At 42.6% G+C, this 22,580-nt stretch overlaps 1 protein-coding gene across 4 annotated transcripts in view; it reads right to left on the bottom strand.

Moving 5' to 3' along the window:
- Window positions 1-22,338, bottom strand: part of LOC308676226 (serine/threonine-protein phosphatase 6 regulatory subunit 1-like) — a gene marked incomplete at its 3' end in the record, with an annotated part of 71,314 nt that extends 48,976 nt beyond the window's left edge. Inside the window, exons 1-2 of one of the 4 annotated variants that reach the window (XM_081342028.1) lie at window positions 22,213-22,338; window positions 794-1,026 (exon numbers count right to left, since the gene is read on the bottom strand). In XM_081342028.1, coding sequence (XP_081198154.1) covers window positions 794-1,020 — 227 coding nt within the window. In that variant the 5' untranslated portion in view covers window positions 1,021-1,026; window positions 22,213-22,338. Of the gene's footprint in view, window positions 1-793; window positions 1,027-12,864; window positions 12,895-21,960; window positions 21,977-22,212 lie in introns of those variants that run through there. The other 3 variants (XM_081342029.1, XM_081342030.1, XM_081342031.1) reach the window with 3 other exon arrangements.
- Between the last annotated feature and the right edge of the window lie 242 nt (window positions 22,339-22,580).

Here is a 22,580-nt window from a genome sequence, read left to right as displayed (position 1 = left end):
AGTTTGACATGTTGGATCTGTGGCATCTGGGATCTTTTTCTCACTCAGACCAATTCAGTTTAAATTCAAATTATGTTTTCCAGATTGCTGCTACATTACTCTCCTTCTGTACATATTGAACCCCATTGCTTTGGTTTGTTAACTGTTGCACACAGCATTCCCCCCCCCAATTTACACACAGAACATCGTTAAGCAGAAGGTTTGACCACTGACCTATTATTTTCCACACTGGCTTTGTTCACAAATTACAGCTGAATGAATAATCTGCCCCTCCAGACAACTAACCAATCTCTGTATGCTAGTAGCACATGACAGCGGGTAATTCGATGAGTTCAGTAGAAATATATTCTGTTTTTCCAGCTATCATTTCATTGCCCACTTCATGGCATGTTACAGGTGGGAGGGGAGGAGTCTAGAGTAGCATCATTGAGCGCAAGGCTGCTATGGACAGGAAGACAGGGACATACCCATCCCCACTCATTTATGCTCTTTTATACCTTCTTGCGCAATCACGATGTGGGGGTGAAAACCAGAACATCTAGTACTTAGAACAGCCCCATTTTTACAGGCAGCTTTGAGGACAATACTCCAGTTAAACACGCTACCTCCCCCTCCGTGCCCACTAGCTAAGTATTTGTGTGGAGAGGATGCAAAAATATGACTCTCCGCAGTAGAACTGGGGAAGAGTCTGACACACAAATCTCCCTGGTTCTGGACACTTTGAAGAACTGAATTCTATCAGCAGAAGTCTCATGTATTCATGCCTCTCCTTGAGGTCTGAAGATCTACTTACTTATAGCGCACTCTTTCATCCACATCTCCAGGGGGTTCCTCAGTCACACAGGTGACTAGAGTTTCCATATGTTCTGGCTGTACCAGGAAGTCCACAAGCTTTCGGTTGACCACCTTGCATTCTTGCAACACATCTTCCTCATCCAAAAGTTCAAAGAGGGTCACATTCCCACGCTCCAAAAGTGTGTCAATATGAGAAGTTGTGTGGAGATCAAACTTCCAGAACATGGCTTCCTAAAGAAAGTGAAGGAAGAATAAAAGCCATCACTAAAAGGAGAAGAGTAGGTGGATGTGTGCACACGTTATAATTGTTCCAAAATACATACATTTTCATCCACATTAAACGAGTCTTTCCAAATAAAATTGTACAAGAGCTTTTTCAACTACAAAGAGTATTTCTGTATGAAGGGCCAAAGCACAAAGCTTCTTCTGTTTAAAAACTACATTATGGATCCAGACTAGGAGGAAGAAACAAAGGCCACAGCTGAAAATACTAGCTAATATTGAGGAATTATGAGCTTGCTATAAAGGGGGAGGGAGGGGGAAGTTTAGGCTTATTTAGGAAAAATTAAGACATGAAATAAATGGTGAGCATATCCAGATTTAAGGGTGTAAAGGTACATAATAACAATTTTAGGAGTTTCACAAACTTAGTAGACCCCAACAAAGTAGCATCAAATCCACGTTTGATTAAATACTAATATAATCCACACATGAAACAAAAAATCAGTTATACAAGAAGGAAGGCAATCCTGCCAAGAGTGATGAAAACAATCCTGCAGATTACTGTCAGTGGAGCAGGATCAATAGGATGTATTGGAGCAATTGCAAGCTTTTGGAGAGTTGTAATCTGAGTATTTTAACAAGGATGTTAGTAAAGTTAGGTAGAACTGGTATGGAAAGCTATTATCAGAAATGTGTAATCGAGTTTCCAATCAATGTGAAATGACTTTATTGAGACTGATCATTCTAGAGAGGCTATTTGTACAGATTAATTATATGGTTGTTTGTACCAATTATTCTACAATTGAGTTGTCCAACTTAGTTCAATGCTCCAAAACGTACACTAACGTAAGTAACCTCCTTAACCTCAACAAAACAACTATCCTAAGGAGATTACAAGAAATGCATTAACTCCAGTAGCAAAAATTCCAATGTGTTCTAATCCAAATAATATGCTCCTAATTAGAAGAATTTAGGGACACGATGGCTCAGTGGGTTAGGACGCTGAGCTTGTCGATCAGAAGATCGGCAGTTTGGCGGGTCGAATCCCGAGTGCCGCGTAGCAGAGTGAGCGCCTGTTACTCGTCCCAGCTTCTGACAACCCAGCAGTTCGAAAGCACATAAAAATGCTAGTAGAAAAATAGGGACCACTCCGGTGGGAAGGTAACAGCGTTCCATGCACCTTTGGCGTCTAATCATGCCGGCCACATGGCCACGGAGACGTCCTCGGACAAACGCTGGCTCTTCGGCTTTGAAACGGAGATGAGCACCAGCCCCTAGAGTCAGAAATGACTAGCACGCATGTGCAGGGGAACCTTTACCTTTTTAATTAGAAGAATTTAGTATACAAAACACACTGGAATTTATACAACAATGTACCTCTTGCAGTTGGTATAGTTTGATTTTGCGTTAGGATACTGTTCATTTGGTGCCTTTCCACAAGAGAATCTACAGAGGTTCCAATATATTTTTTTTTATTGAAAAGTTTTAACATACATTTTATCTTTAACAATCCCCCCTCCCCCTCCCCCTCCCCTACCCATCCCTCCCTAACCCTCCCCCCCTCCCCCCCCACTTCCCAGAGCTAAGTACAAGGTATAAAAACAAAAAAAAAACAATCATAAACACCCATATGCTAACAATCATAAACTCTAAAATCTATCGCTCTCTAGCTCATATAGGATAACTACAAGCATTATTAATATTAAATGTGAGGAAAAAAAGAAAAAAGAAAAAAGAAGGGAAGACTTATTCAAACGCTACATGAAACTTTTTAGTCCCATATTTGTTCTGGATATACTCAATCCATTTTCTCCACTCCATAATATAACGTTCTTGCGAGTGATCTTTCAAGTAAGCCGAGATCTTTGCCATCTCTGCCAGGTCAGAAACCTTTAAAGTCCATTCTTCTATAGTCAGCAGTTCCTCCTTCTTCCAATATTGACCTATTAAGAGTCTTGCTGCCGTAATTAGGTTCAACATCAACTTAGTGTCCACAACCGTAGCATCTGTAATTATACCCAACAAAAACAGTTGCGGACAAAACTTTATCCTTTGCTTGAAAATCTTCTGCATGTTCCACCAAATTTTTATCCAAAATGCCTTAACCTTTTTACATGTCCACCATATGTGAAAATATGTTGCATCTTCATCACCACACCTCCAGCATTTAGGCTGATAATTCGGATACATACTTGCAAGCTTTTTAGGATCTAAATGCCATCTATAAAACATTTTATAAAAGTTCTCTCTTAAGTTTTGAGCTTGTGTAAACTTTACGTTCCTCACCCAAATCTTTTCCCACGTATCCATTGTAATAACTTCTTGGATATTTTGGGCCCATTTTATCATGCAATCTTTAACAAGTTCTGTTTCTGAGTCAATTTCTATCAATGCAAGATATATCCGTTTGATATGTGCTGGACCCTGATTTCTAATTTGCTTTATCAAATTTTCATCAGTCATTGTAAAACCAGTTTTCTGATCTTCTTTCCACCTGGCCCGTAGCTGTATATATTGAAACCAAGTTTGAACAATCTCCTCATCTCGCAAAAGGCTGTACGGTTTCAGACACCAGACATTTCTTTCCAAACTTAAAATCTCCTTATACGTAGTCACATCATGTTTAAAACCAACATTTATATTTTCTATTGCGTGTTTTGGGATTGCCCACAATGGTATCTTACAATCTAACTTATGTCTATACTTCTTCCAAACTCTCAACAATGCCTGTCTTATAATATGCAAGGTAGGTGGAATATCTGCACGGTTCATGTGTGAAGATATATAGATTGGTGTAGCAATCTCATATGGGCATCGAAGTAAATAGAGTTGTTTAAAGTCACAAGCAGGGGCATATAAATCATGCAGCTGTGATTTTTTGAGAGCTACTGTTCCCAAATCACACTGGGAAACCAGTTCATTCTTGACGTTCCCAGGAACTGATCAGTCTACTCAGAACTTAGCTGTTGTTTTTTGTTGAAAGAACTACTTGCCTCGGGGCTTGGCGCTTTTTGACATGTCACTCTCTCTGCAGAATTACTGCAATCCATTATTGCAATCCATAATGTTAAAGAACAGCCGACTGGGCAATTTTTCTCCCTTCTTCTCAAACCATGCTTAGGAGAAAAGTGGATCCTCAGTCGCATTACAAACTGCAAGCTTAATCAAGAAGATGAGAATAAATGTGGCAGAACAACAGTACAACTGAATTTGCCTATAAGTAAGGCATCGGTCTTCTCTCTCTTCTCCACTCCACTCCCCTCCCCTGCATTGGGTAAACTTTGGTGAGTGAGATAGATCACATTTATGTTTGCAAGGTTCCCTAGCCACCGCTGTAATTCGAAGTGGCAAAGGTTCTCTGTACCGCTGAGGTGGGGAAGAGAAGGAAAGAAACCTAGAGAAAAACAAACAGTAACTTGGTGACGCCCCGCTTCCCTTTTCAACCTTGTTGCCACCACAACTGTAAAGGCCAGACGTTTTCATCTGGTATCCAGGCAACCTCTATACAAGACTTGTGCAATACAGCAGAGCAGTTTTCAGAAAGTACGAATGTAGAAGGGCAGGAAATGAAAGGAGGGAGGAAAAAAGTAAAGACGGGATCTGTGAAGTGGTGTGTGCTGTATTTTACCGCGCCTAAGCTTCGGCATTTTCGCACCCAGAGAAACCGTTTTTCTGATACTGTTTAAAAAGATTTGCTTTAGCTTAGAATAAACACACAAGCTAAGCAAATGGCTGATATACAAATAAAAACATTGTCCAGATTAGAACGATAATGAAAACAGCAAAAACAGCTTTGCAAGGCAATCTTACGTACAGGCAGTCCTTAACTTATAAGCATACACTTAACAGTGGTTCAAAGTTATGACAGCCTTGGAAAAAAACTGCCCTAGAAGTTACAATCATTGCAGTACCTCTACGGTCATCTGGTTGCAAATCTGCCCGCTTGGTAACCAGCTCACTTTTACTACTGCTGCAGCATCTTGCAGTCGTGGAATTGCAGCTTGCGACCTTCCCAGCCAGTTTCCGACAAGCAGTGTCAACTGGGAAACAACTGCGCGATTCATTTCACAACTACATGATTTGTTTAACAGACAGAGTGGTTTGCTTAGTGACCGCAGGGAAACTGGTTTTAAGTTTGGATCCGGTCATGTCATGATTCGCTTAATGACCACATTGCTTAGTGATCAAAATTCTGCTCCCAGTTAGGACCACTTTATGCATGGCGTTTTGATTTTCTTAAGCATGTATTTAGTGATTTACACTATCATCTTCATATAGATTCAGATTCATGTAAAACCCAGAAAATATAAAACAATTTTAACACTCTTTCACAAGGCCCTGAAGACCTGGTTTTGCCAATGAGCCTGGGGAACCCAGAGTGGGATGGAGCTCATCAAGTTTACTTGCGTGTGTGTGTGTGTGTGTGTGTGTGTGTGTGTGTGTGTGTAATTGCTTTTACTCTGTTTATATTGGGTTGCCCTCTAGAAAACTGCAAGAGATGCACCATCTGGATCCCAAGAGGCAAGGTATTCAATTATACAGGGCATTTTGATGCCAGACTTAAAGAGGACAGAGTGTAGTAGTTTGAATTTCCAAGCAGCCGGCTCATGCTTGTAAAAACCCAGGTTCTCCCCAATTTGTTACAATTCCTAGTTTGAATAGCAGAGAAAACATATTATCTACCAGGAACCCTAAACCAATGATTTTTTAAACAGCAGTGCAAAAAAAAAAGTTCTGAAATCAGTAGCCCAAACTCTTGTATCAAAGGGAATATTCTGGTCCTGAAAATGTAGTAATTCTAAAAGGCCAAATTTGATACTTGCTCAGAGGAGCTGGAAAGGAGCTCCATTAATTTAAGGCCAAAGCTGCTTACCGTATATACTTGAGTATAAGCCGAATTTTTCAGCCCACTTTTTGGGCTGAAAAATTCCACTTCGGCTTATACTCCAGTCAACAAAAAAACTTACCGAGGACTTGTGCGCGGCCGAGGCTTTGGTGCTTCCGGGATCGCCCGCACCTCTCCCAAGCCACCGCCGTCCGAGACCTGCCGAAGTTTGGGGAGGTTTGGGGAGGTGCGCGCGCACCTCCCCAAACTCCGCGCCTTGCCTGCCTGCTTCTTTCCGCAGCGGAAAGAAGCAGGCAGGCAGGGCGCGGAGGAACGGAGACTTGCCGACGTTTGGGGAGGTTTGGGCGCCTCCCCAAACCTCGGCAGGTCTCCGTTCCTCCGCGCAGACCTGCCGACGTTTGGGGAGGTTTGGGCGCCTCCCCAAACCTCGGCAGGTCTCCGTTCCTCCTGCCGACCTTTGGGGAGGTTTGGGCGCCTCCCCAAACCTCCCCAAACCTCGGCAGGTCTCCGTTCCTCCTGCCGACCTTTGGGGAGGTTTGGGCGCCTCCCCAAACCTCGGCAGGTCTCCGTTCCTCCTGCCGACCTTTGGGGAGGTTTGGGCGCCTCCCCAAACCTCCCCAGGTCTCCGTTCCTCCTGCCGACCTTTGGGGAGGTTTGGGCGCCTCCCCAAACCTCGGCAGGTCTCCGTTCCTCCTGCCGACCTTTGGGGAGGTTTGGGCGCCTCCCCAAACCTCCCCAGGTCTCCGTTCCTCCTGCCGACCTTTGGGGAGGTTTGGGCGCCTCCCCAAACCTCGGCAGGTCTCCGTTCCTCCTGCCGACCTTTGGGGAGGTTTGGGCGCCTCCCCAAACCTCCCCAAACCTCGGCAGGTCTCCATTCCTCCTGCCGACCTTTGGGGAGGTTTGGGCGCCTCCCCAAACCTCCCCAAACCTCGGCAGGTCTCCGTTCCTCCTGCCGACCTTTGGGGAGGTTTGGGCGCCTCCCCAAACCTCGGCAGGTCTCCGTTCCTCCGCGCAGACCTGCCGACCTTTGGGGAGGTTTGGGCGCCTCCCCAAACGTCCCCAAACCTCGGCAGGTCTCCGTTCCTGTTTGGGGAGGTTTGGGCGCCTCCCCAAACCTCCCCAAACCTCGGCAGGTCTCCGTTCCTCCGCGCAGACCTGCCGACGTTTGGGGAGGTTTGGGCGCCTCCCCAAACCTCCCCAAACCTCGGCAGGTCTCCGTTCCTGTTTGGGGAGGTTTGGGCGCCTCCCCAAACCTCGGCAGGTCTCCGTTCCTCCGCGCAGACCTGCCGACCTTTGGGGAGGTTTGGGCGCCTCCCCAAACGTCCCCAAACCTCGGCAGGTCTCCGTTCCTGTTTGGGGAGGTTTGGGCGCCTCCCCAAACCTCGGCAGGTCTCCGTTCCTCCGCGCAGACCTGCCGACCTTTGGGGAGGTTTGGGCGCCTCCCCAAACGTCCCCAAACCTCGGCAGGTCTCCGTTCCTGTTTGGGGAGGTTTGGGCGCCTCCCCAAACCTCCCCAAACCTCGGCAGGTCTCCGTTCCTCCGCGCAGACCTGCCGACCTTTGGGGAGGTTTGGGCGCCTCCCCAAACCTCCCCAAACCTCGGCAGGTCTCCGTTCCTGTTTGGGGAGGTTTGGGCGCCTCCCCAAACCTCCCCAAACCTCGGCAGGTCTCCGTTCCTCCGCGCAGACCTGCCGACCTTTGGGGAGGTTTGGGCGCCTCCCCAAACCTCCCCAAACCTCGGCAGGTCTCCGTTCTTCCTGCCGACCTTTGGGGAGGTTTGGGCGCCTCCCCAAACCTCCCCAAAGGTCGGCAGGTCTGCGCGGAGGAACGGAGACCTGCCGAGGTTTGGGGAGGCGCCCAAACCTCCCCAAACAGGAACGGAGACCTGCCGAGGTTTGGGGAGGTTTGGGGAGGCGCCCAAACCTCCCCAAAGGTCGGCAGGTCTGCGCGGAGGAACGGAGACCTGCCGAGGTTTGGGGAGGTTTGGGGAGGCGCCCAAACCTCCCCAAACAGGAACGGAGACCTGCCGAGGTTTGGGGACGTTTGGGGAGGCGCCCAAACCTCCCCAAAGGTCGGCAGGTCTGCGCGGAGGAACGGAGACCTGCCGAGGTTTGGGGAGGTTTGGGGAGGCGCCCAAACCTCCCCAAACAGGAACGGAGACCTGCCGAGGTTTGGGGAGGTTTGGGGAGGCGCCCAAACCTCCCCAAAGGTCGGCAGGTCTGCGCGGAGGAACGGAGACCTGCCGAGGTTTGGGGAGGTTTGGGGAGGCGCCCAAACCTCCCCAAACAGGAACGGAGACCTGCCGAGGTTTGGGGAGGTTTGGGGAGGCGCCCAAACCTCCCCAAACGTCGGCAGGTCTGCGCGGAGGAACGGAGACCTGCCGAGGTTTGGGGAGGTTTGGGGAGGCGCCCAAACCTCCCCAAACAGGAACGGAGACCTGCCGAGGTTTGGGGACGTTTGGGGAGGCGCCCAAACCTCCCCAAAGGTCGGCAGGTCTGCGCGGAGGAACGGAGACCTGCCGAGGTTTGGGGAGGCGCCCAAACCTCCCCAAAGGTCGGCAGGAGGAACGGAGACCTGCCGAGGTTTGGGGAGGTTTGGGGAGGCGCCCAAACCTCCCCAAAGGTCGGCAGGAGGAACGGAGACCTGCCGAGGTTTGGGGAGGCGCCCAAACCTCCCCAAAGGTCGGCAGGAGGAACGGAGACCTGCCGAGGTTTGGGGAGGCGCCCAAACCTCCCCAAAGGTCGGCAGGAGGAACGGAGACCTGCCGAGGTTTGGGGAGGCGCCCAAACCTCCCCAAAGGTCGGCAGGAGGAACGGAGACCTGCCGAGGTTTGGGGAGGCGCCCAAACCTCCCCAAAGGTCGGCAGGAGGAACGGAGACCTGCCGAGGTTTGGGGAGGCGCCCAAACCTCCCCAAAGGTCGGCAGGTCTGCGCGGAGGAACGGAGACCTGCAGAGGTTTGGGGAGGCGCCCAAACCTCCCCAAAGGTCGGCAGGAGGAACGGAGACCTGCCGAGGTTTGGGGAGGCGCCCAAACCTCCCCAAAGGTCGGCAGGAGGAACGGAGACCTGCCGAGGTTTGGGGAGGTTTGGGGAGGCGCCCAAACCTCCCCAAAGGTCGGCAGGAGGAACGGAGACCTGCCGAGGTTTGGGGAGGTTTGGGGAGGCGCCCAAACCTCCCCAAAGGTCGGCAGGAGGAACGGAGACCTGCCGACGAGCCGCGGCCACACAGGGTATTCCTGTGTATTCAGGCTTGCAGAACGGCGGATCGGCTTATACTCGAGTCAATAACTTTTTCCAGTTTTTGGGGGTAAAATTGGGGGGTCTCGGCTTATACTCGAGTCGGCTTATACTCAAGTATATACGGTATATGCAAGCCTCACATGTAACTTAACGAATAAGAGATTTGCTCTCTTAATTCCCACTTCATCACAGGCTTACTTGAAAATAAAAGCAAATGTTTAAAAATAAATCTTTTTGCAAAAATTGATTTAATGGTTTTCAGAAATCCCTAGTGATTTGCAAAATGGTTTTGAAAAATCCCCAGTGATTGCAAACAAAATGTCCTTTGACACCAGGGAGGAGATTAGAAGCAACTGCACAGTTGAAGAGCAAAAGATTAATATACATTTTATGCAATTCAAATCCTTAAAAGATATTTAGAGCAGGAAAAGCATCACAATGGTGTAGAAACCTTTCTGTTGTTATGAGGTTAACAACCCACTTTTATTCAACCCACTGAATTGCTAGAAAGCTGTGGAGTTTAACATTATTAGATCTGATATAAATGCACTGTTAACTTGGTGTGCTTTCAAAGTTATCTCCAACGTGGCTAGTACTATCCCATACTTTTTGTATAATTTTAATATCCTTTGAGGAGGCGGCACAATAAATTATCTAAATTTTTCTATATGTCCTGGGCTGTTCCACGTACACTGGCAGTGGCATGAAAACCATCAAACGGAAGCTGGTATTTAATTCTTCCTACTAAACAGTAATAGCAAGGAGGACCCCAAATTAAAGATTAGGAATGCAAGGAAAACAGTGGAGCAGAGAACCTTCTACTACTGAAACTACCTCACTATGTCTCAAGGAATACAGTGCTGTATTTTATTGGATTAACACAGGGATAGGCAACCTTGGCTCTTTTGCGACTCGTGGACTTCAACTCCCAGAATTCCTGAGCCAGCCATGCTGAGGGGAAAGAGAGTGTGTCCAAGCTGAGCCACGCTGGCTCAGGAATTCTGGGAGTTGAAGTCCACAAGTCGTAAAAGAGCCAAGGTTGCCTACCCCTGGATTAACATCTCTTGACACAACAGTTTATTCCGACTGAAAATGCTAATCTCCAGGATTTCCAGGAGAAATATTTGGAATTATTTTCAGTTCAGTCTGAACAACTATATTCTTAAATTATCTTTCTAACACTCCAGGTTTTATATAGGCCATTAGATCCAAATTCAGACTCAGATTTTTTTTTCTCTGCAGCTTCATGATTTCTGTCTTGCCAGGGGGTTCAGCTGAAGCCTGTTGGCCCCCATCCAGACACCTACAGCTGCCCCGGCACTGAGAAAAGGCAGCCACAGCATTGCTTGGATCACCAGGATGGAGATGTAAAGCCTATTGATGACATCTCATCCCACGGTGTCAGATGATCTTGCACAGTGCTTTCACGTAGATGCTAAAAAGGAGCAGAAAAGAGTACTAACCCTTTGGCAGCCCACAAAGGAGTGGCTGTGGATTGGACCTCTCCTTGTCTATTAACACCGATTGGGACTGGCCTTGGAGAAAAGAGCTGAACCCAGCACCATACTGTGCCACCCGTCCCCAAACCCCGCAGATGTCCCCCAAAGGATACCATGGTCAATGGTACTGAAAGAGTTCAATGTCTATGGAGATTCTTAGTCATCCAGGTCATAGTTATCCCAAAGATGCTTTTTCACAAGGCAACTGGACTTCCTTGTTTTTCTTTGAAGATGTTTCGCTTCTCATCCAAGGAGCTTCTTCAGCTCTGACTGGATGGTGAGGAATGGCTGACAAGAGTCAGCAATCCGATCTGCATCTAAAAGACAAAGGCCACCCTTTCAAAGACAGCAAAGTCCACATTTTGGACAGAGAGGACCGCTGGCTTGAAAGAGGGGTCCAAGGGGCCATCTAGGTCAAAACTGAACAGCCCTCTCTCCACAGAGGGGGAGGGACCCGACATCATCTATCTCCAGTCTACAACACAGTCCTTTCAGCAGTTCCAAGGCGGCTCCACACCCATTTGCACCACTCAGGTGACCTTAAGACACAGATAAGCCTCCAGGTAGCTCACTAAAAGAATGCAAATGAATAGCTGTCTGCAGGAGTATAAATCTTTCCATTCCCCACCACCCAGTCAGAGCTGAAGAAGCTTCTTGGATGAGAAGCGCAGTGTCTTCAAAGAAAAACAAGAAAATCCAGTTGCCTCATGAAAAAGCACCTTTGGGACACTGAGAGGTCAAGGACAGCAAGGATGGATGGATGCACCACCCACATTCTGCTCTTGCCAAAGATCATCCATAAGTGCAACCAAGGCTGCTTCTGTACCACCAAAGTAGTTTCCACAACCAAAGTGATTATATTACAGTAAAACAAAATCTGTAGCAACAATAATGTTGCTACACTAATATATACCATTAACATTCGTAGTTATAATCGGCACATTTCCCTTCAATTATTTAAATGCATACACATGAGTAATTTGATGAACTCAAATTGAAATTCAGACTACTTTCTCACTGAAAACAGCAATATTTTAATGATGGTCTCAAAGGGTTTAGGGTTAATCAATCTAGATCCAATTGTATAACAGATGACATGCACAGCTTATTAGTTTACAAATTGCCAAATTAAATTTCCAACTTTGTATTTAATTTCTAAGCAAAAATTATAAACACCTAATAGAGTTGTTTGACTGCGAGACAAGCAGCATATACATTTAATAATTAAATAATAGATTTTTTATTATATGATTTTAAATCTTATTGATGCGATTGGGGATATGTCACAGCAGGTAAGTGGCATTTAGTTAACTTGGGGAGGCTGAATCTGAATAGTACTTAAGAGGAAGTCCACCAGGAAATGGAATGAGATGTCAAAACATATGCTAGAAGAAGACAATGACAAATCAATTTCTAATTACTGTGAATAAAACTACAGGAGATGTTAGCAGGTCTTGTTAGCAGGTCTTCAGCTCATCTAGAAGGAATCTTTACTTTTTTATGAATGGCAGGGTTCAAAATAAATATCTCCCACTGCCATATTATATAGAACATCACAAAGACAAGCTCTATCCATGGAGGTACTACCGGTAGAAGTACAAAAACAAAACTCTGCAAATAGTTTTCAATTGAAAGAAAATGTGATAAATCCACTCTGAATGATTCTAAACCAGCTTGGAGCATTTCAGGCATTTGCAAGGGCTCTAATTTAGGGAATATTTAAATAAAATATGAACTCATGTTTACAAACGCAAGAAATGGTCTAAATTAGAAAACACGCAAGACCAACATTTAAGACAAGTTCAAATAATTATTCCTGTCCGTTCTACAGACTTATTTTCTTGATGTTCTGATTGATAACAGTTAAAAAGACAGTAGCATTTTCATTTGAAAATGTGTTCAGCTTCTTTATCAATGCCATTGAAAGAAAACAGTTATCTAAAATATTTTATACCCCAGCAGTTCTTTGGTGGCTTACAAGTTCATGTTTAACTGCAACCACAAGATCATCAAATGTCAAATGTCCTTTCAAAGCAAAAAGGCAAGACTACCAGTATAAATTTAAAACTCATTAGAACCAAAGAAACCAGCTAGTCTGGTCATTATGCAAACAGGAAAGAATGTTCTATCATTACTCCTCTCTGATACAGCTACCAGTATTACTTCATGTAAAGAGAGGCAAGACAACTCTTTAAACATCTTAACCACCAGGCAAGGCTCAGATTATCATTTTGCAAGATTTCAAGATAACAGCTAGAACTTACCTGAAGCAACAACATAGTGCTGAAGTACTGACATCATTTAAAGCTTCACTGCATCAGTCAGTCACAGGAATGCAGTAAATTGAGAGGTCAGACTACTGTTTCTCAATCTTGGCATCTTCCGAATGTATGGATTTCAAATCCTAGAATTCTCCAATCAATATAGCTATTGCTGAGGATTCTGGGAACTGAAGTCACTATATTTAAAAACTTATCAAGTTTGAGAAACACTGGGTTAAACTAAGGATCTTTTTCAATACATCTGAGGAATCAGCAAAACCTAAAAAAATGGCAGAATTGGGATAAAGAGCGAGAATAAAGAATTTTAAACTAAGGCATTGTTTGTTACAGATAATGCAAATAGTCATGCATTTTAATAGAAAAGTCTGTACTATATTTTTCTCAATTCAACTCTTTTTATTGTAAGTGCTACTTACTGTTATAACTTTAACTTCTTTTCAAAGAACTTAAATTTTTTTTTAAAAAAAAACTTGATAAAAATAATAAAAACTGCAGTTTAGGAATTATGGAGAGCTTCTGTAATTCTTCTGCATATGCTTACAGGGAAAAAGGCAAGAGAAAACTCCAGTTTAGAATGTTAGTAACTTCTCTGTTTCTGGAGAACAGCACAAATCCTTAATCTTCACTTGCCTGGGTTCATTCCCTGCGTTCAGCTTTAAGTACAGTAGTTTGCCTGCTGCAATGTGTGAACTCTCAAGATTTTGAGAAAAGATCCACATGCTACTGATACAAATGACTTCTCTATTAAACTAATCAATTTTGGGATATACACAGCAATGCAACAAATAAATGCAAGCAAATAAGACAGTTGTCCAAATACGTTGCCAATAAAAATTGTCCCAAAGTTTGATTAGAATTCTAATCTCACTAGTAACTCTCTGATCTTCAAAATACATTTAATCAAACCCAGAGATGGCTAAATTGACTTCTTTGATTAAAGAAAAAAAACACAACTACTTTTGTTTCTACTTCTGCACTTTGTGCTTGAGGTGGAAAAAATGAAATTTTGGTTTTGGCTTTTACTGATTAGATAGATTTGTTATAGAAATGGCTAGTTTATACTATTAAGTAAAAAGTTGAGGTTTGATGTTATCTTAGTCTACTAAAACCAGAGTCGGAAGTCAACACCTTTTCTTTTCACCTTCTTTTCTATACTTTTCCCTTCCCCTTTCCTCCTATTATTTGCTTTTATATTTTTTGTATTTTATATTATCCACTAATAAATATAAAAAAATAAATAAAACATATTTAATCAAACTGACATAGTATTCGGTTTAAAATGTACTATATTATGTGCTGAGATTTAGATTCAAGCTTCTGTCATTATACCTCAGTGCTAAAAAGCATTTTATATTTTTCTGTTTTGTACAAGATGGAGTTTGAATACTATCCTACAGTGTCTAGGTATCAGCCAACAAAACTAACTCAATCAGAAATACTAAAATACACTATGCAAGCAAAAGAGCTTTTGTACAAGCTTAAGTTTTGTAGTCATTCTCCAACTGCATGTTTCATTCTGAAAAAGAAAGCAAAGCAGTAGTGTCTAAGGTGTGGCATGGTAGAGAACTGAGCTAGTTTAAAAGCTTTGCTGAATTGATTAGCATTTTTCAAAAGACTTTTTCCAGCTACAGTAGCCAGATAATGCCTTTTAAAATCAAATATGTTCAAGATTTTGGAAAACCAAATAATGAACTTAAAAGCTTCTATTTTTTAAAACTTTATTTACAAGAAATAGAAGCAAATCATGACTCACAAAACTGCATGATGGGCAACATGGTCTTAAAATATATACATGTATGCACAATTACACTTAATACTGCAATAAGCAACCTGATATCTCCAGATACTCTCCATAAACCACAACCATCCTGTCCAGCAGTTCCAAAGGTGCTTTTTCAAAAGGCAACTGGGCTTTCTTTTTCTCTGAAGACGTTTCGCTTCTTATCCAAGAAGCTTCTTCAGTTCTTCAGAATTCATTTGAATGCCATTAATAATTTCACAGTGGTTTTGCTAATATTCACCCATAACTAAACAAGTTCCAAATAATCCTCCATCCCCTTCCCTCTCTTATTAGCAGGATCAGTCAGGGTCACTTGCACAACTTCATTGGAACTTGGCCACTTAGTCACAATCTCTTAATGAGCTCTTTGTAAGTAACAGGCCCCAAGGCCTGTCAGCATGATCATAAAAACAGGCACCAAAGTTCAGATGAGGTAAAAGTGAAAGCAATTTGTACTGGTTTCAAATTTACCACACTCTGAAGCAGTCATGCAACATGACAGTTAAAGAACTATATGACTGGTCATATGTAAATCTCTGAATAGTCTGTCAAAAAACTAGGATGTGTGCAGAATTCTAAAGTAGAACAGGCAGAAGGAATAGTGAGAATTGAAAAAGAACTGAGATCACGTACAAATGGGCAAACTATGGCTCTTACCATGTTTGACTCCCTGTCACGATCAGGATGATTACAAGAGTGGGGAACCTGTTGCCTCTGGTTTAATTTCATGCTGCCTTCCAGATGCTGAAGGACTTCCCTTGCTTTTTAGATGATTCTCTTGGGAACTGCACAGAGGAAACTTTGTTTTCTTCTGTGCAATGAAATGTACCAATGCTTGACTCTGCCCACAGCTGACTTGGCTGTATTTCACCATTCAGTGGAGGGATTTTCCCCATGATTTTTTTTTAAAAAAAACATTCATAGAAGTGGGGTTTCCTCATCATATGGTTGTAGGCTAAATCTGGTGATATAAAGATAATGGTCAATATTGACCAAAATTCTGAGAAAAACAAGAGGCAGGGCAAATGGAAAAGACAGCATTTAGTCTACTAATAGGACTAACAAGTATCTACAGCATTAGAACAAAAGTTTCATCCTTGGTAGGACTCAAATTATGAAACTCCTTTCCCAGCCATTTTCAGCTGGCATTTTTATGATACCTTCTGGGCATCAAGTGAGGCCCATCCATTTTTAATAATATTTCCTTGCCCTGGATTGACCATGGTGCTCTCTAATTCAATACTTTATTGTTTCATCTTTTTCTGAGCTGTCATTTTTTTAACACAATGCTTTTTAATCCGTTTTATTTAGAAGGACTTCAAGGCATTTGTTAAAAAGGAGGGATGCATTAGATTAACTAAATGAACCTGGGCAGGACTTATTGCTAAACATTTACAGGGCCTACTGAGGCCAATATCTCAAATCATCTACAAGAATACTTATCACCAGTAGATATTCTTTCTTTCACATCACAATTATAATTAGTATTATCCTATTTCATACTGATATATGTATTTATTTATTTGGTCAACTCAAGGTGGTGAACTCCTATTTTCCTTACAAAAACACTGAACTGAGAGAATGCCTAAAGCAGACATGTCAAACACAAGGCCTGGGGGCCAAATCTGGCCCGCCTAGTGGTTTCATGCGGCCCGGAAAGCCATCCTGGAAACAGTGAGGGAACGGCCCCCACTGCCTTGGCCCTGGCCCAGAGACCCTCCTTCTGCCAGAGACCCTCAGATCTGTCCCACTCCTGCCCAGGCCCCCATAGGCACCCTTGATGCGAACGATGTAGAGCTGGCCACGCCCACCCAGTAGGCCACACCCACCTGGCCCCCTGAGGGCAACCGCAATGCTGATGCGGCCCTCAATGAAGTTGAGTTTGACACCCCTGGCCTAAAGTCACCCAACTGGGCTTCAAGTCTAAGGGAGCCCTAGAAGTCACTGTCATCTGGTTTCTAGGCCAGCAACATATCTACCTCATTACCATATTTAATTCCCCCTTTCTCACCTACACTATTACAACATTTTACATTTTGGTTTCAAGACTTTTTATCCTCTCCACCTGAGACATTCCACACGCACACAAAAGTAGTGTGAACATAAAAAGAAATCATGAAGACCATTGACCACACACAGGATGCTAAAAGGCTATAACAAGCAATGCACACAGTATATCAATACCAGAGAGCAGTTTCAGAGCTAGAGGGATATAACCTTTCAACAGGAACTCTTGCCCAGCCGCAACTAACGATTTCTCAGAACAAAAGAAGAATTGAAGAGCCAATGAGAAAACGGCTAAAAATGAGATTGGTGTGTTTGAAAGGTTCAACTGAACACCTACACCAAAGATCTAAGACAGATATGCGCAGCTCTATTGACCTTGTGCAAAGGCGGTTCAACTCTTTGGGAGGTACTGCCATGCTATTCTGCTCTATTTTTACCCAGTATACTGCCCAGCATACTCCATCTGTTTCAGTCCAGCTATGATGTGGGCACACATGTCATGTCCTTACTCAAACTATTTACAAGTATGATCAGAGAATTATAGCCCAAGGTGTACTAGGGCCAAGATCACCATTTTCCCCTCAAAAAGAGCAACAAACTTGCCAAATTCTCTAATAGGAAGCTTATACTTCAGAATATGAAACAAAACAAAAAAGCATTTAACAAGTAATATAGGAGGAAGAATCTTACCCTCTCAAATGGTCAAATAATGGTGTTGGCAATACCTAGAGGGCCTCATAGTACAACAAATATGCTAAGAGGCATAGAAAATCTACTAGTTGTAGATCCTTTCCAAGAGAAAATTCAACAGCTTTAGAAATGAGATCAAAATAAGTAATCACAAACATTTATACTTGTTTACAACATACTGGTATATTTATGTTAACTACTTTAGGGACCCTAGCAACACTACAAGAGGAAACTTGTTTTCTTCCAAATTGCAAAACATTTCCCAGATTGTTTGTTGGGAAACTTTACTCCTACTTTTTTTAAAAAATCCATTTACCATAGGGAAATGATGAGCAAGCAGACTGCATCCCAATTCCAGAGAAAGGAATGGAGATAATTTGAGCTGTTAAACTATCATAGTTGCTGCCATTCGCAGTTTTAAATTAACAGGAAGTCTGGAAATTATTTAGCTCTCTGTGGCCAAAGTGGAGTAATGAGAGCCAAATGAAAATTTCAAAGGAGGAAAGGCAGACAGGAGGTAATGTTGGTTACCATAGCTTAAACACACATTGTTGGGAGCATTAGGTTATGAAGCACACATTCCCTCCTTCTGCCAGGGAAAAAATATTACCAGGCTTTCTTTACCTCTACAGGTCAGCTAATACATGTGCATTCCTATTAAGTCACTAGTAGCAACCAGACTAGTATTTATTGGCAAGCCTTTGGGTTCACCAAGTTACTGCATCAACTTTTACCTTTTAGCAAACTACATTTTAAAGGAATGCAGGCTTTACTGATTCTTCAGATATATGCGTAACTTCATAAAGTTATTACTCCCCAGGTTTGTCAATTTCATTACTCCTAGTGGTTACACACTAAGAACTTACTCTTATTCAAAAACTACCCTTATTTATTCATCAGTCTAGCCCTGAATACTCAATTCTTATATTTGGAACAGAGGGTATTCCCCCACCCCCAAGGCCATTTGTTAACCTGGAAAGTACTGTACTTAAGTTTTTGAATAGCAAAACGAATCCGCTAATCTCTCAAGCTCTGCTTTCCTTTGCTGCTACAGAGCTGTACTTTATGGCTAGTAACCTACATTCTGCAATGCATTCCTTTTCCAAGAAAGCCAAAGCTTAGTCTATATTTATACTGTAGATTTTCTAAATTTCAAAGGCCAAAAAAGAGAGACAGAGAGCCAGGAATCTGAGCCCCCATAGTAATGCAAGGCAAAGATAAGTGGTAATTTCAGCTTGGAGAAATCCATGCTATGCAGTCAAACTAAGGCTCTCTTACCAAGTGAGCTAATTCTATTTTCTCTGGGAGAAAAGCCTTTCAATCTTCCATTAAAAAAAATAGACGCCATATTTTTCCCCCATATGTCATGGAAAAGTCATTTGAACTTTGCAATATGAACCAGGGTCTCCTTTCCCTGGAGCTGCATATAAATTTATTATGGAGCAGTAAAGCTCTTCCTTTGAGGTTATTTACTGTAGCAGAATTCCTCATATCTAGTCTGTGTGCAGAAAGATAATATTCTCTCTGCTCAATCAAGTACAAGAAACACACGACTCCTTCAAACCAATGCTTCTATAGAAAACAAGAAAAGGAATTGAAATACCTGGCTATCTGGTCAAAAAAATATCAGAAGAAAAGCTTTGTTCAAATGTTGTCTTTCATTTCAATTGCTTCCTTATGTGCTGATTGTAGCAGTGGGGTTAACTTTATGCCTCTTCTTGCCAAAACTGTCAAAACAATCTGCAGCTGTATACTTCCTAGATTTAACTAGGATAGCCAAAGCAGCTTGAATCATTAGAATAGGACAAACTATACATAATAACAATCTCTATGGCTCACTTTTGTTTGGCGCTCTTTCAGATAAGATTTACACTTTCTTCAAGTTTAAACAAGACACATCAGACAGCCTACTGTGATTCCTTTCTTTTCCTTAACAGCAGACAGATCAATGGAAAAGAGGAGTTGCCATCACCGATCACTTTGTCTATATTTTAATGTCCCCAATGGACAGTAGCCAAAGTAAAACATACCGCACATTAATTAATGCTCTCATTCTCAGTTTTAAACAATGAAAAAAGAACAAAATACATGGCACCTAGGGATCCTTAGTGAATTCTACAAACAAGCTAAGTATGAACTGAATTTGCTTTCAAGCTAGCTCTGAAGATTAAAGTTTTTCTGGTGAAAATCAGTTTTTCCCCTGGCAAGCCTTTTTTGGGTTCACTTCCCAGTTTAGGGCAAGTTCTTTGCATTAGGAAATCAAATGTTCAGTTCAGGACCATTAAAAATATAAGCACTGTACAATCATTTAGTTAGCTGCAGCAGGTTGTCTCAACATAGTGCCTGATATCATGAAAATATGTCATGTTTATAAATCATTTGTAATCTGGCCTTGTCAATATGCTTGTCAATATACATTTCCACAGCCCTACTTCCATGAATCATCACTTTCTAGTTTTATTATTTTATTGCCACAATAAAATGCAACTAAGAAAATATCAGGTCCATAGTAAATGTGGACCTGAATTAAGATGTACATACTAGTAAAAGTATCAGCTGTTCTGAACTCTTGCTTTAAAAGTTCACAAAAAAAGTAGGCATTTGCCAATAACTCAATTTTTTTAAAGAAGTCTACATTTTATTTTTAAGTACAGAGCATAAAGGCTTAACAAATCAAAAGATTCAATATGTGCCAAGTGAAACACCAAATTTACAAATTCCTTCTTCATTCTCATAATGTAAAAATACTCTTATCATCTATTCTTTCAACTTCCAAATAGCAAAACAGATTCACCTGTTTCAGAAACTGAGATCATTAAAAAAACCACATTAAATCAATAATATATTGCCTGATTCCCTTAAAATATGATTTTTTAAAGATTTCAACTTAAGTGGAATACCTATTGAAACTGCCTAGACTTACACAAATTTTCAAACATTTATCTTTAATCTTAATTGAAAAGGCCCAACTCTTAAAAGGGACAAAAGACAGCTTCTATCCACAAATAAGATGAATTATTTATCTGACTTACCAAATACAGTACTGAATACTACTTGCCACATATCACAAGTAATGACTGCCATTATTCAGAGTCACCAAGCAAAATACTGTGCATGCAGTTTAATCAGAGCTCAATTTATCCATTAAGACACTTTAACTTTTCAGCTGTGTCCAAAAGGTGGTTAAAGCATGTTATATAGTTAGGGTGGATGTTTCCTTCTGCACCGGCATGTGACAATTCTAAGCTGTGCGAGTGACTTTGAGGAGTACCCAAGGCATCAATTATCTACAATGTGTCCTGGTGAATATTTTAATTAGGAATTATAAGGAGATACATATGTATGTAGAGGGAAAAAATAACAATAAAAAACTTTATACTTTTTTTTAAAAAAAAAGGAATTATAAGGAGAAAGAATTTGGAAGAAAAATGCATATGCAAATGTGAACCGTGCATGCTGGGCACTGAATTCGAAGGAGCAGGCTTTTTTTCTCAGAGAAGATCAAACCCCAAACAGTGCAGCTATTTATACATATCAGCACCACCTTCCCACCCACTCAGAAGTTGCCACTCTCACCAAAGACACACAAAACAAAACAAACCGGGAGCTCAAAATTTTCTGACACCTGCTCCTCTTAGTTGCAAGCTTCGTTTATTTAAGTATAGATACAAGCACACAATTTAGGCATTACTTTTCTAGTTGTGTGTTGTTGTTGTTTTTTAAAAAAAACAACCCACCGTTTTGTAAATCCTACCACTCTGGTCAAGTCAATTTCAATTCTGCCAACCGGAATATGCTATTCGTGCAGGGGTGTGTGTGTGTATGTATGTATGTATGTATGTATATATATATATATATATATATATATATATATATATATATATATATATATATGTCAAATGCTTGTTAACTATTTTAGATTACCTTGCTAGGCCCCAAACATGGGACAAATCTTTATTTCCTGTTTCAGCCTAACCTGAAGGCCATCGACAGGCAGTAGTCACACCGGTGACAGCTCATATTTGTGTAAATTTTAAATTGCTAACAATTTAAATCCCTTAATTCTTTGTTAGCAATTTAAAATTTACACACACACACACACACACATATATATATATATATATATATATATATATATATATATATATATATATATATATATATATATATATATATATATATATATATATATATATATATATATATATATATATATATATATATATATATATATATATATATATATATATATATATATATATATATATATATATATATAATTACATTCAAGTTTACGGTTTTCAGACTCGCGTCCCCAGAACTTTCAGAAGAAACGGAGGGGAGGGGGCAGTCGGGTTGGAGGGGAAAGCTGTCCCTCCCTTTCCAACTACTTAAATTTAAAGGTGTCATAAAAGGTCGCTAACAACGCTGAGGACCGAAAAGACTTGACGACCCCCCCTCCCCCCCAAAAAAAAATCCCTTCGCCGCCTAGCACTGCGTGAAGAATCCGGACGAAGCGTCGCGATTCTGGCGGGGGAGGATATGGAAGCGTGTGGGTGGATGCTGGCGAGGAAGCAGCGGAAGGAAAGCCGGATTGTTACCTGAGGGAGCGAGGGAGGAGGGCCCAGCAAGGACTCCTCAGGCGGGAAGAGGGAAGGCAGCGTACGAACGGAGCGGGGGGGCGAATATAACTGAGGGGGGGCATGGGGGGGGAAAGGGTCTCCCACAGGGTTCTCTAAAATGGCGGCAGCTTCCTTTCCCACAGGGCTCCCACTTCTCTCTCTCTCTCTCTCCACTCCCCACCCTCACCCCGTCCTAGACATAGTCCCTCTTCCCCCTTCCCTTCTCCTCACCCTTAAGGTCCACCGCGCTCCTTCCTGCCCTTATCTTCGCTAGCGGAAAAAAAATATGGGAAAGCTCGCTCCCTCGCCGCTCTTTTTTTCCCCCCCCTTTGCCTTCACCGCCACGATCCCAGAAGCCACCGCGCGCGCCTCCAGCGGCCGACTTGCCATTTCCTTCTCCGCCTTCTCCTCCTCCGGTTAAACCCCGCCCCTTATAGCCGGGGACGGCTTTTCCTTCCGCTTGGTCCTTCCTTCCTTCCTTCTTTTTGTTGTTGCTGCTGCTGCTGGTGCTTCTTCTTCTCTACCTTCTCGTGCGCGCGCTCCTCCTTCCCTTCTCACTGATTCCTCAACTTGCCCCCCGCAAGCAAGCTTCCCCGGCT

The sequence above is a fragment of the Vipera berus genome, assembly GCF_964194415.1.
Source record: "Vipera berus genome assembly, chromosome: W".
Classification (NCBI taxonomy): Eukaryota; Metazoa; Chordata; class Lepidosauria; order Squamata; family Viperidae; genus Vipera; species Vipera berus.
This window is presented reverse-complemented; position numbering and strand designations above follow the sequence as displayed.